Below are 13,736 nucleotides of genomic sequence, written 5' to 3' on the forward strand. Positions count from 1 at the left end.
GGCCTATTTCTACTTCTAAAACATGCATAAATGTGCACTTCATGTATAAAGCATAATACCTTGTTAACTGTATACCAATTCTGTCTGTGTTTCCTTCTAAACCATGTTAAGATTTCTTATCCTGGGGAAAAAGCTTTTCTGTTGCTGTGTAGCAAATTATAAGTTACTGAATCAAAGAAGTACTGCATGACTTCCAGTAGGCAGTGCACAGGGAGTGTAAGAGCTTGCTAAGTCTTTTAACTTGTTCTTAGTTATTTTTGATCTTTACTGTGTGAGCTGGTGTATATGTGGTTGTGTTAACCATGTATCATCTCTATTCATAAATATTTTAACTGTTACTTACCTTCACTACTAATGACTAAACCATTACTTCATGCATTGAGATTCTTTATGCTGAAAAGTATGCTTTTGGAACAAGGTAACTTTCAAATTTGTCCATGTCAAATTTTGAATAGATTATTCTTTTAAATAGCCTGTGAATAATATTTGTAGGAATCTTCCTGATTCAATTGAGCAGCCCTTCCACGTTGTAAAGACTGCTCAGAAATGTTTGTAAGTGAAATGCCAGTTATCCTCATTGGGAATAATCTCTGCTTATGCTGTTGAATGTTATTTTGTTTCAGGGTGTGAATTTACATTACTTTCCTTATTACACAGGACCACATGTTCTGAATTGCTTTCCTGTGTGGATGCTGTGGCAGGAATGCCAGTGGAATATTTACACCAGTCTCTTATAGACATCTGACTTAGTTAAGATTGAGTCATACAGTGGAGAGAGAGGAGTTAGAAAGATGTTTTTCACCATGTCATGCCTAAACTAGTTTGTGTGACTCATCCACAGGATGCACTAAATGTGAAGTGGCTCCCTCCCTTGGAAGAGGTTTCTCACATAAAATAAACTGCGACTTCTTTAGGGTCTGCTCAGGGGCTCGGGCACTGAACACTCAGGAGCCTAGATCCATTCTGAATGGGCTGTAGTTGGGTGCTCTCATTGCACATTATTTGTATAGAACAGTTTTAGAGAGAATGAAATAAAAGTAATTTTTTTGGGTTGTGGCTGGTTTTTGTTTTATTTTTCTCTGTTTTTTTTTAAACAGGCAGAAGAAGCAGGACTTGCTGTGTCTGTTTTGTTATGTGTGAGAGCCCTTCAGATCAGATCCAATGGAAGCGACGAGATGAAGACATCAGTATGTAAAACAATTGCATGCCTTTTGCCAGAAGACCTTGAAGTTAGAAGAGCTTGTCAGCTCACAGAATTTTTGCTTGAGCCAACTTTGAGTGGATTTAATGTGTTGGAAGAGCTCTATATGCAACCAGATCAAAAATTCGATGAAGAAAACGCACTAGTTCCAAATTCACTCCGTTGTGAACTGCTCTTAGCTTTAAAAGCATATTGGCCATTTGATCCTGAATTTTGGGACTGGAAGACTCTAAAGAGACATTGCCTTAAACTGTTAGGGAAGGTAGCTTCTGATTCTGAGGATGATGCAAGTTGTATTATGTCAATCAATGAAACTGACATGTTAGAAACTTTCTTTAGTGACTATGATGAGACAAAAGAACATAAATATTATGATGGAAAGGACACAATGAACCACCCAAAAGAAAAAGCAAGGGTAAAAAAACCAATTGGTTCTTCAGAAAGATACCAGAGATGGCTTCAGTACAAATTTTTTTGTGTGCTCTGCAAAAAGGAGTGTATAGAGGCTAGAATACTGCATCATTCTAAGATGCACATGGAAGATGGTGTTTATACGTGTCCAGTGTGTACAAAAAAATTCAAGAGAAAGGAATTTTTTGTACCACATGTAATGGAACATGTTAAAATGCCATCTAGTAGATCGCACAGACCTAAAAAGAAAATAATACTAAAAAAAGAGAGATCACCACAAAAGACAGCAGCTTCCAGCATCCCATCCCCAGCATTTCAGGAAAAGCCACACCAGCCACAGCTGCCTGAAGACTTCAAAAATGACTCGCATGAATATGTCACATTTAGCCAACTGGAAAATTGCCAGCTACAAGACAGAGACATCTATCCATGTCCTGGAACAGATTGTTCTAGAGTGTTTAAACAGTTTAAATACCTAAGTGTACATCTGAAAGCTGAACATCAAAACAATGATGAGAATGCAAAACACTACCTGGATATGAAAAACAGGAGAGAGAAATGTGCTTTCTGTCGCCGGCACTTCATGACATCGTTTCATTTGCGGGAGCATGAACGTGTGCACTGTGGACCCCAACCATATATGTGTGTGTCAATGGATTGTTATGCTAGATTTGGGTCAGTTAATGAGCTTCTCAATCACAAACAAACACACGATGATCTTCGTTATAAATGTGAGCTAAATGGCTGTAATATTGTTTTCAGTGACTTAGGGCAACTTTACCATCATGAGGCACAGCACTTCAGAGATGCATCATACACCTGCAACTTCTATGGCTGCAAAAAGTTTTATTATTCAAAAACTGAATTTCAGAATCACCTTGCGGCACATAATATTGAAGTGTCAAATGGGGAAGTGAAGAGAACACTCAAACTCGAAGAGTCAGTTTCAAAAGACAAATCCCGTTATCTTCCAGAGTCTCAGCTGCTTGGACAATCTGAAAATTTCAGTCTGCATGATAACTTGGATCCCTCAGGCTCTCAGGAAATTCCACAGATTAAGCAAGAAGCTCTCTCTGACAGTGAAGATCTCGACAGTGAAAGCAATTGCAGTATTCATTGTGGGGACCACAGCGCAGATGCTGCAGTGAAACAAGGCCCAGTGTCTCCTCTGCCAATTGAAACAATGGGTCACAATCAATCAGTTCCAGGTTTTCTCACGTCCCAGGGAGGAGTCTTCCATCCAGCGGATGTGAAACAACAGTGTTCCAATGTGGCAGTTTGTTTTGATGAAAAAAACCTTTCCTGTGGTTTTGAAGGCTGCTGTTCCACACACAAAAATTCCAGAAGTACACAAAAACACCTTCGCAGGGCCCATCCATATCACTTTAAAGGTAAAAAAAATACAGAAATTAAAACTAAAGACTTTATTGATATGTTGAGTGATGCTCAGGGCAGTAAATCCCCTACAGACATTAATACACAGTTAGGTCATAATTCAGATACAAATGCCGACTCTCCAGAAAGTTCATATTGTACCATAGATGCTAAAAGACGCAATAGCCTGAAGGAAGAAACTTGTCCTTCTTCCCCAGAAACATCTTATTATGACAGTTCTAAAGAATCAAATATTGAGGATAACATGTTGGAACTAATGTTAGGCTTGAAACATCTAAGCTTAAAAAATTCTAGCATTCAGAATTCTTCAAGACATAAGCCTTTTTTGGGCTCTTTACAGTCCATTTCATCTAGGGATGCCAAGTGTCCTGAATCAGTAGATGAAACTACCTCAAAATTTCAGCTTCAAGAGCAAGAAGATAATTTACCCAGCCAGTACCTTACTCAGCTGGCAGCTAAACCATTTTTCTGTGAATGTCAAGGATGTACATGTGAGTTTGTGACCAGAGAAGCTCTCTTAATGCATTATGTTAAAAAGCATAATTATTCCAAGGAAGTGGTTCTTCAGTTAAATATGTTCCAGCACCGGTACTCACCATTTAAGTGTCATATTTGCCAAAGATCATTTACAAGAAAAACACACCTTAGAATTCACTATAAAAACAAACATCAAATTGGCTGCGAGAGGGTGGTTCACAGGGTATGTTCTAATGAAAAATTTGATCCTGAAGGTTTATGTCCAGATGACATGCACAAAAATAGCACTGTTCCAACACCTGTCTGTGCAACCAGTGTTCAATTCATTGAACATTCAGAGCACTCTGACCAGCTGTGTCATCCTAAAAAGGAAGACTGTAGTTCTGAGACAGATTTGGAGTCCAGTGAAGAGACAGACAATAATGTAAGAAGAAAAACATCTAACATAGGTTCTCTGGATAGTCATAGGGAAGAACTGGAAGCAAGACAGGGAAGAGGAAGCAAAAGAACAGTTGCTAAAGGAAACTTGTGTTATATATTGCATAAGTACCACAAACCATTTCACTGTATACATAAAAGTTGCAACTCTGCATTTACCAACCAGAAAGGTTTGATTCGCCATTATAGAACTGTTCACCAGTATAATAAGGAACAGCTCTGCTTAGAAAAAGACAAAGCAAGAACAAAAAGGGAACTTGTCAAATGTAAAAAAATATTTGCATGCAGATACAAAGAGTGTGGTAAGCGTTTTTTGTGTTCTAAAGCTCTTGCTAAGCATTGCAGTGACTTTCACAATGAACACGTAGAGGATCAAAAGCTGCTTTCTGAGGCTGAATCTGCAAGATTTGCTTGTAACCAAGCCCACTGCCCTGCAGTATTTTGTACCTTCGATAAGCTTAAACAGCACCTGATAGAAGTACATGCCAATGAAGAAAAATTAAACAAAGATTTTGAAATCCATTGTGACCTCAATGGCTGTGATCGAACTTTCACAAACTACAGTCACTACTCTCAACATGTCTATTTCCGGCACAGTGAATATTATGATAGTCTCTTTGGAGATCAGAAAGAGGACGAAGATAATCAAGATAAAGATAAAAAGGAACAAAATTATTTAAAAGACAGTTTGGACGTAAGCAAGCAGAACGGGAACCAGTTAAAAGAAAAATCTAAAAGAATTAGCAAAAGTAGAAAAAAGCAGTTGATTAGCTTCAAAACAAAAGAGGAAGCCCTACAGATGTGCAAGGAGAAGTCTAATGAGACCCAGTACCCCTGCATGGTTCAGGGGTGTTTGTCTGTTGTCAAACTGGAAAGCAGCATTGTGAGGCACTACAAGCGCACGCACCAGATGACCAATATGTACATAGAGCAACGGATTCAGAAACTAGTTGTTTGTGTTAAGTGTGGCAAAATGATTGAAAAACAGTCCTGCTCTGAAACGGCTTTAGACTTGGATAAAAAAGATGTAGAAGTTAAAGAGGATAAATCAGCTGATTCTGAGCACATGCAGGAAAGTGGAAAACCTTTTGTCCCAAATACTGACTGTGATCCGCAAGATGTAGGCAATGAAGACCCAAAAGTATGTCCATCGAGTGGTGTGAGTTTTGATGCGAGTGCCTTTATCTATTCAGGTACTTTAAAATATAACCACAGTTCAAAGAACACCTGTTTTAAAGAGCATAATGTCAGGGAGACAGTTATGGGTAAAACTGAAGATTTTTCTGAAACTAGTGAAAGAGAGAATAGCTGTTGTTTCTCTAATTTGCAGGTAGAGTTGCCAAGAGAGAAAGACCCAGAAGGATGTCAACATAATGCAGTTAATCAGAATGCACAAAGAAATGTACATTGTGCTACAAAAGACAAATTTCAGAAGCCTCCAGTGACCAAACCATTTGATTTAAAAACATATAAACCAATGGGGTTTGAGTCTTCATTTTTAAAATTTATTCAGGAAAGTGAAGGAAAAGATGATGATGATGATGATGATTTTGATGAGGCAGTAGAATGGGAGTCTCCTGAGCAGTTGCCCGTAGACAAAACCTTGCTAAAAGAGGGAGATGATCAAGGGGATACACCAGTTAACAACTTTGTAAATGACAAAAATGTAATCATAACCCAAAATAATCATGGGGAGCTAACAGAAGTCCAGCCCTTGCTGTCAGAGTCGTCATCTGCCCCTTCTTTAGAAAATCTGAGGGCAATCTTGGACAAGGCACTAACGGACTGTGGAGACCTTGCCTTAAAACAGCTTCATTACTTAAGACCAGTAGTTGTTCTTGAAAGATCCAAGTTTTCCACACCCCTCATCGACTTATTTCCCACAAAAAAGGCAGATGAGCTTTGTGTAGGAAGTACATAAGTAGTTTTGCTTAGGCCAGATTGCCTCCACTACTGCTACATGGGGAGAACTTCAAGTTAGAACAGTAATTGTTACAGTACACACTGTTTAGGTTAGTTTGGACTGTTTAATTCAATGAATGTATAATACCTGTCAAAAGAATTGGCCAAGTTAATTTAGCTCCCCGTTTTTTTTTTCAATGGACTATGCTAATTTTGGTGCTATTTAACACATCAGAATACTGGGGGCTTCCTCTTGAAGAGTAAATGTGCATGATTGTATATGGAACAAAGTACTAGGGTACCAGGGTTTGGGGGCTGATGGAGTTATTACTTGACTTGAATGTGCACCCTAGGGTGCTTTGTGTAACATATTGTACACTACAGCATCTTATATTTTTTGAGTTATGAGTTTCAATAAATTACAGTTTTTCACCCATTTGTTTACTGTACAGTAAATCTTTAATGTGGTTTGCTTGTAATTGAATTTGGGACCATTCAGAGTGCACTGGACAATGTTGCTTAAGTTTTATGCATCTGTAGATAATTTATCGGTCTGATGAAAGTATAGATACAGAAAAGTAAAGTATTACATTTATAACATTCTCTGTGCTTCTTTCAGACTTGAAAGAATTATAATTAGTACAGGCAGAAAGCACTAGCTGCTTAAAGATGAGGAACTTCTAGTTACTTTCCCTTTAAAGGAAGAAGGTGCTTCTGAGATTATGTCATACAACAGGAGTGTTTGAAGAGCATTGTTCCATTTCCAAGGGAGTTGTGTGGTATGAAAGTATCAGTGCACATTTTGGGTGCCCTCCTTAGCTTTTTGGATAATGAATAAAAACTAGCTGGAAGATCCACCAGAAGAGTTATCTAATATTTTAAGATCTGTTTCTTCTTCTCCTGTGTTTTGTTTCTTGCTGTACTTCTGGATACATCATGAGGCCCAGAATTTGTTTCCCCTGGGAGTGTTGTTTCCCAGTCTCCACAAAGATGCTAATGAATAAGCAACAATCACAGCTTCTTATTGATTGAGGGCTTGGGCTTTTTTGTGGTGGTTTGGGTTTTATACTGTCATCTGAAAAGCAGCAGTAGAAAGGAAATGGAGAAAACTTTTAGAAATATTGTTTAAAACAGACCATGAATATCAGCTAGGTGCAGAAATGAAAAGGCTGTTTAAAAAACTATCTGGAGAACTGTGTTATGACCAAAAGTAGGCAGAATTGGCATCTTCGTACTACACTTCCAAAAGTTATTTGGGCATCCTTAAAATAAAATTTAGATTAAAAGTCATCCACCAAGCAGGTGACATATAGTTTATTGCATGTCTTTCCCTGTCATTTTCTTTCTCTAAACTACATGCTTCTTGTAATGACAGAAATCTGGTGCATGAGTCTTCTCACTAGCTTTTAAAAATGGAAGTAGGTTAGAGTCAAAATGTTAAATACTGCAGAAAGGTCAGGTATCTGAAGTAGCTGATGTGTGTTCCAAAGTGATTCTTGTTTCATTAAAAAAAATAAAGTCTGCCTCTTAATGTCAACTTTGCAACATGTTCAAACATATTGAATCTTCAGGATCTCAAAACATAAAGAGAGATGAACTGCAAACTTCATTAACATGTGATGACTGCTTAGATAATGTGCCTAGAGAGATCCCTGCCCACTGCTGGGCTTTTTTAGTATCTCCCAAAGCAATCTGTCCCCTCCAGTGCCTAGAGAAAGAGAATTGGTTAGTATGAATAATAAGTTGAGGTTTTGAGTCTTCAGTTTTGGGTCAGGCAGCTGTATTTCCACTAGATAACCAGAGATTCAAATATGACAGTATTAAAGAATATAAGCATTTAAAATACTTTATTTGCATTAGAGAAACTAGATGAGAATGCAGGAATTAAATGAGATGGAAAATATGTATCTGTGCCGCAGAGCAGATAAGTGAGCCAAAGGCAGTGTGCAAGCTTTTGCTTTGTGTAGTCCTAAAAATGTAGCAAGTCTTTTAAATTAAAACCTGTTTTGATGCCTCTGATTGCTTTGTACAACTTAAAATGCTGTGAGTACAGTCAAGAAAATGAAAATTATTAAATGCAAGACTGATACATAACATGGTGATAAATTAGCTGAGTCATAAGAGAACGGTAAAGAACTTCCTACATGGGGAATAGCAAAGAGAAATTGATTCCACCAAAGCAAATATCTGCAGACTTAAAAGGTAGGAGACTATTTTGTGTTGACTCTTTAGACTAGCAGAGTCCTTTTTGGAGGTAACAAAATTGTACGTTCCTGAGATGGCTGTGTCATGTCTGATGCTGACTGCCACTTCCATCCAGGAGCACAGGACGGTGGAATGTACTCTGTGCAAGGACCTGAAGTTGTCCTGAGTGACCTGGGGACAACTCAGTTTTCATGAGAAATTTGGAAGGTAATACTTCTACATCTTTACAAAAGCCAGAAACCAGAAAAAAAATTAAAGTTAAAAATCAGGTTAGTTTTCCAGCTGCTGCTTTATGGTGTAGATACAGCTCTTGGTAAATGGGGTGCTTAAGGTAGTATGCAGATAATGTGATCTTACAGATGTTTTTTTCTAGTGGTAGTTCTGGAATAGTTTCAATTTATTTGCAAATCTGAAGGCATTTAAACACAGACTTTTTGCATTCCATTTTCATTGGGCTAGTATACAGTTGCTTTGCTGACAGTTGGAAATTTAACTGGGGTAACAATTCCTCAAAGGTATCTGCCCTTACCAAATTACTGCATGCATGTGCAGTACCATGTTACCACTACTATACACATTACATCTCTTGAAGTATTTTATAGAACCTGTTGAGCAGGCTGCTGTTGTTAACTTGAATTACTGGTATTCCCATAGACTTGAATATAATGCAGGACAAGATGAAAGAGACAGGCATGGTTTCTGTCAGTCAGTTATGGAGACAGGTCCTGCAATGTTCTTCAGCCCAAGGATTGTATGTAGAAAGTGGTGAGTGGGTTTTCATCAGCAGAATGCACTGGCATCGTGGAGGTGATTGCCTCTGATGATGAGGCAGCCCATGCACCACTGGGATTTTTAATACTGTGGTTTCAAGTTGTATTCATATTTCTTTTGAAAAATACCAATGTCTCACTGGTCTGTCAGCTGCTTCCTAGCTATAGAAATAATGTCTTGCCCGTTTCAGATACCAAGTGTGTTTCAGTCTTAGAACTCCACTTCTTCAGCGTCTACAAAATGCCCTACCATCTCAGCAAGGTGATAGAAGTTACACCATCAAAACTGATCCACTGGAATCCACATCCCAATCCTGCTTTCTTCTTGGGCTTGTTTATCTGATCTTTCTAATTGCCTGGCACTGGGGGTCTTTGGGAAAGAAGGCCACAAAAGGATAAAGAAGTTAAGAGTTTTTACTGTGTTTTTTGTTTTCATGTCATCAAGTAGGTCATCATTTTTCCTTCCAAGTGCTGCCAGAACTTGTCTAACAAGGTCTGCAAGTCTCAGATGTAACATTTCCAGCTTCTTGCTTACAAACATCCAGGATAAATGTTTCCTTCTGCAGTCAAGGAATGTCATCACATTGACTTCCTTAAAAAGGATTCTTACTGTAAACAGCAGATACCTGAGAAAACACAGGTGCAAGTTAATAGTCATGGTCTTTTGCTTCTAGATTTTAAATTTATTCTGTTATACTTTAGACTGGTAGAAATAAGATGAATGACTCATACTAAAATGCTATCACAACATTGGCTGAAAAGGAGCGCTCAGTAACACTGGTGAGTTCTTCAGTCCTTCCTACAAAACCGTGTAAGGGGTTGAGCACAGGAAGCAAGAGAGGGAGAGAAGAGGGTTGGGTCTCTGCTGTTTTGGCAGTGCTGATCCAAGTCCACTTAAAATGCTCACAGAGATGATTGAGCCACTTAGTGTCTCATTGTTACCAAAAGGAGTCTCTGCTTGACCTTTGTTCCCAGCTGTGATCTCCTGTTTCCTTTGTGCCAACTTTGGCAGCTCTGTGAATTTATTTAACCCCTTGAAACATTTGAAACCAAACCCAGTAACATACAATTAAGTACCTTTCTACCATTACAGTACAAGGAAATAGGGCAGCAACTCAAAAGATACAAAGTATTACTGCTATCTGGGCTACAGTTAATGTGAGACATTTGCATCCCATTAGGATGACGGTGGCATCTCTCATTACCTCAAATTCCCAAATCCCTATCCCAGTTTTCTAAGCAGGCTTCCCCTCTATACTCTGATCTCTGTACCCATATATTCTTTCTGTGCTATAATCCATCTTGTCTTTCTTTGCAAGAGTAAGCTCAGGCTTAGTCTCCTTAACCAAAAGTGCAGGTCCTGCCTTTTTGTTCCTCGTGACAATGGACTCATCAAAAAAATACCAGCTCAGCCTCTGAAATTGCAGCTTTTCCCATGTGAATGTGCTTGGCTGTGCCATGTGCCCCCTCCCTCTCCCCCTCCTTCATTGTCTTCTGTGGTAAGTTATCAAGGTCCTTCACATGAGTAAATAATGTGTACCAAGGTATTGCAGTCTCAGCTCATCTCCAGGGATGGTCTGTAGCAACTGCTTGTCTGTGTGGCAGATCTCTGGTGGCTTGCCCAGGAGCAGACAATTATCTTTAATTGTTCCCTGTTTTTAAAAATGGAAGAACCCACATTCTGGGCATTCCCCTGCAGCAGTGTCTGTGTCTGCAATGGGAGTCCCAGAATGAGCAGCAAAACGAGTGACTTTATGGAACATGTTTTGTGCCAGCCTGCTTGATTTTAAAAACTTAGTCTAGTAGAGTTAGAGTCAATAATACTGCATTGCAAGAAGAAAAGACCCAGCTGTTAATGACCCTCAATATATTGCAATATACTTTAGTCATTATTAATTAGTTCACTTCCCTCCCCTTAGTGTGGCTGTGGAAGGATGTGGACAAGTACAAGTGAGGCTTTACATGCATTATTGTGCTGAAGAAAAATTATTTCAACATCTTGTGTACAGCCTGCTGTGCCTGGGGAGTGGAAGGTCTAGTGGATGAAGAAAAATGAATGGCCCTTGGGTTGGTCAGCAAATGTAGCCTGGGAGGGGAAGTGCCTCTGCTGTGTCCCCTCACCTGACAGAGAGAAGCTGTGTGAGCTTACAGAGAGCACTGCACACTCCTCTTCAACATCTGCATCAGTGACTTGGATGCAGGACTCGAAGGAATTCTAAGCAAGTTTGCTGATGATGCAAAGCTGGGAGGAGCTGTTGACTCCCTGGAGGTTAGGCAGGCCCTGCAGAGAGACCTGGACAGGTTGGAGAGATGAGGGGTCACCAACCACATGGAGTTTAGCAAGGGCAAGTGCTGGATTCTGCACCTGGGATGGGGCAGCCCTGGTGGTCAGTGCAGACATGGGAACGAGTGGCTGGAGAGCAGCAGGTGGAGAGGGACCTGGGGGTCCTGGTTGGTGGCAACTGCAGATGAGGCAGCAGTGTGCCCTGGCACCAGGAGGGCCAGCCCTGTCCTGGGGGGCATGGAGCAGAGCGTTGCCAGCCAGTCCAGGGAGGGGATTGTCCTGCTCTGCTGTGGTGCAGCCTCACCTGGAGCACTGCCTGCAGGGTTGGGCATCACAGTGTAAAAAGGACATCAAGCTGTTGGAGAGTGTCCAGAGGAGAGTCATGAGGATGGGGAAGGGTCTGGATGGGATGACTTTTGAGGAACAGCCAAGGTCACTTGGATTGTTCAGCCTGGAGAAGAGGAGGCTGAGGGGTGACCTCATTGCAGTCTGTGGTTCCTCACCAGGGGAAGAGATGGGGCAGGTCCTGATCTCCTCACTCCTTTGACCAGTGACAGGACTGGGGGAAATGGCAGGAAGCTGGATCAGGGGAGGTTTAGGTTGGATATCAGGAAAAGACTTTTCACTCAGAGGGTGGTTGAGCACTGAAACAAACTCCCCGGGGCAGAGTGGTCACAGCACCAAGCCTGCCTGAGCTCAAGAAGCCTTTGGATGATGCTCTCAGGTACATGGGGTGATTCTTGGGGTGCCCTACACAGGGACAGGAGTTGGACTTGATGATCCTGATGGGTCCCTTCCGACTTAGCATGTTCTGTGATTCTATTATTTAAATCAACAGGAACACTGTACTGGAAATGAGAAAAAAAAAAAGTTGCAAATTATTAGGGCAGTTCTGGAAGATCTCTTCTGGAGAAGCAGTGAGGAAAGAGACCTCCGTGAGCTTGTGAAAGGACAGAACAGAGATGACCGGCCTCAGTAGCAAAAATTGCATCCATCCAATAATTAAGGAACACACAAGGTGTGTGCTGAGGCAAGAGAGGAGCTGTGTGACAGTCAGGAATTTACTGTTTTGCATTTTAGGTCACTAAGAAACTTTCTGCTTGTTCAAATAGGCCCTGTTGAAATTTGTAGTTTTTACTAGAGAGCAGGGCAGGCAGGAGGGAGTGTGACCAGGGAAGGTGCAACATTGTGTTTGGGAAAGATAATTGATCTCTAGCATCTAAGTTCCTGTCATGCAATACTGGAGAAAATGGCAGCTATAAATGAATGCAGAGGATTGCTGAGTAGCAGCAGCAGCAACCAGCAGAAACTATCGAATAGCAAAGTCTGGCAGAAAATTTCCTAGTGTTAATCAGATGGAGCCAGCTGAAAAGTATTTGGGAGAGGTAGAGGTGGACATAGGGCAGAATTCCAGATCCATGTGGGGTAAAACAACATACTATGAAAAAAAGATTTTGATTCCATAGGATCTGAAATTAGAGACAAGAACGAAATGGTATCAGTTTCAGCCTGAGATGTGCTTGTGTCACAATAGTACCCAGAAAACACTGGGTGGAATAAGAGATTCAGAATTTATAGTTCTAGGAGGAATAAAACTAGACAAAGGTGAAATGTACAGCTACTGTCCACCTCTCATCTGTGATGAGCACAAGTTGCATGGCACTGCTGGCACAAGTGTCAGTGCTGCCCAGGAGTCCTTAGGAGACCACATGGCAAGTCTTGCTGCACAGTACAGAGAGGATGAGTTTTCTCTGAAGCCCTGTGCATCTCTTCCTCCAGCAGGGAGTGTGTTGTGTCGTGTTCCTGGAGGATGCACTCCATGCTCTTGTTGCTAAATTCAGCTGTCCCTAGGTATGTAATGAGGGATAATGGCCTCCCCATGGTCACAGAATTGTTTATGTTGGAAGACACCTCTTGAGATCATCTCCCTTACCCCTACCTGCTCTTCAAGCAAGATCAGTGAGCACTGCCCAGACAGCTTTTGAATATGTCCAGGATGGAGGATCTCCACAAACTGTCCCAGCATTTGACCACTCCCACCATAAAAAAATGTGTTCTTGTGTTCAGATGGAATGTCCTGTTTTTTTAATCTGTGCCCACTGCCTCTTGTCCTGCCAGTGGGCACTGCTGAGAAGAGTTTGGCTCCCTCTCTCACATTAGATACTTACACACATTGATAAGGTCCCTCTAAGGCTTCTGTTCTCCAGGCTGAACATTCTCAGCTCTCTCAGGCCTGTCCTCCTATAAAAGATGCTCCAGTCCTTTCATTATCTTCATGGCCCTCCACTGGACTTACCCTGGTAGCTCCATGTCTCTCTCGTGCTGGGCTCCCCAGTACAAGAGGGCAAATCCAGGTGGGGCTCCACCAAGGTTGAGTAGAAGAGAAGCATGACCCCTCCTGACTTTCTGGCAACAGGGATCCCCATAGGTACAACTCTCCCTCATGATGGCTGAACTCAGGATCCCTCTCGTGTACATGGACTAACAGCTCTCCAGACATCAATGGGCTGCCATCAAGTTTTACTGCCCTTTCTAGAGCATCCTTAGTTCAAAACTCACCACTTGCTGGGTCAAGTTTGCAACCAATAATACACTGGTCCTGTTTAGCTGGGGTGGAGGCTGTCATAGTCTACCTGGCCAAGCAGGGACACCT

The 13,736-nt window shown here is 41.1% G+C and overlaps 1 protein-coding gene across 3 annotated transcripts in view; it reads left to right on the forward strand.

Moving 5' to 3' along the window:
- The window catches only part of RLF (RLF zinc finger), a 61,817-nt gene extending 55,557 nt beyond the window's left edge, over positions 1 to 6,260 (forward strand). For 2 of the 3 annotated variants that reach the window (XM_051638147.1, XM_051638148.1), the window contains exon 8: positions 1,098 to 6,260. In XM_051638147.1, the coding sequence (XP_051494107.1) occupies positions 1,098 to 5,843 (4,746 nt within the window). In that variant the 3' untranslated portion in view covers positions 5,844 to 6,260. The remainder of the gene's footprint in view (positions 1 to 1,097) is intronic. The other variant, XM_051638149.1, reaches the window with a different exon arrangement.
- Positions 6,261 to 13,736: the final 7,476 nt, after the last annotated feature.

This window comes from Apus apus, chromosome 21 (genome assembly GCF_020740795.1).
Source record: "Apus apus isolate bApuApu2 chromosome 21, bApuApu2.pri.cur, whole genome shotgun sequence".
NCBI classification, from domain to species: domain Eukaryota; kingdom Metazoa; phylum Chordata; class Aves; order Apodiformes; family Apodidae; genus Apus; species Apus apus.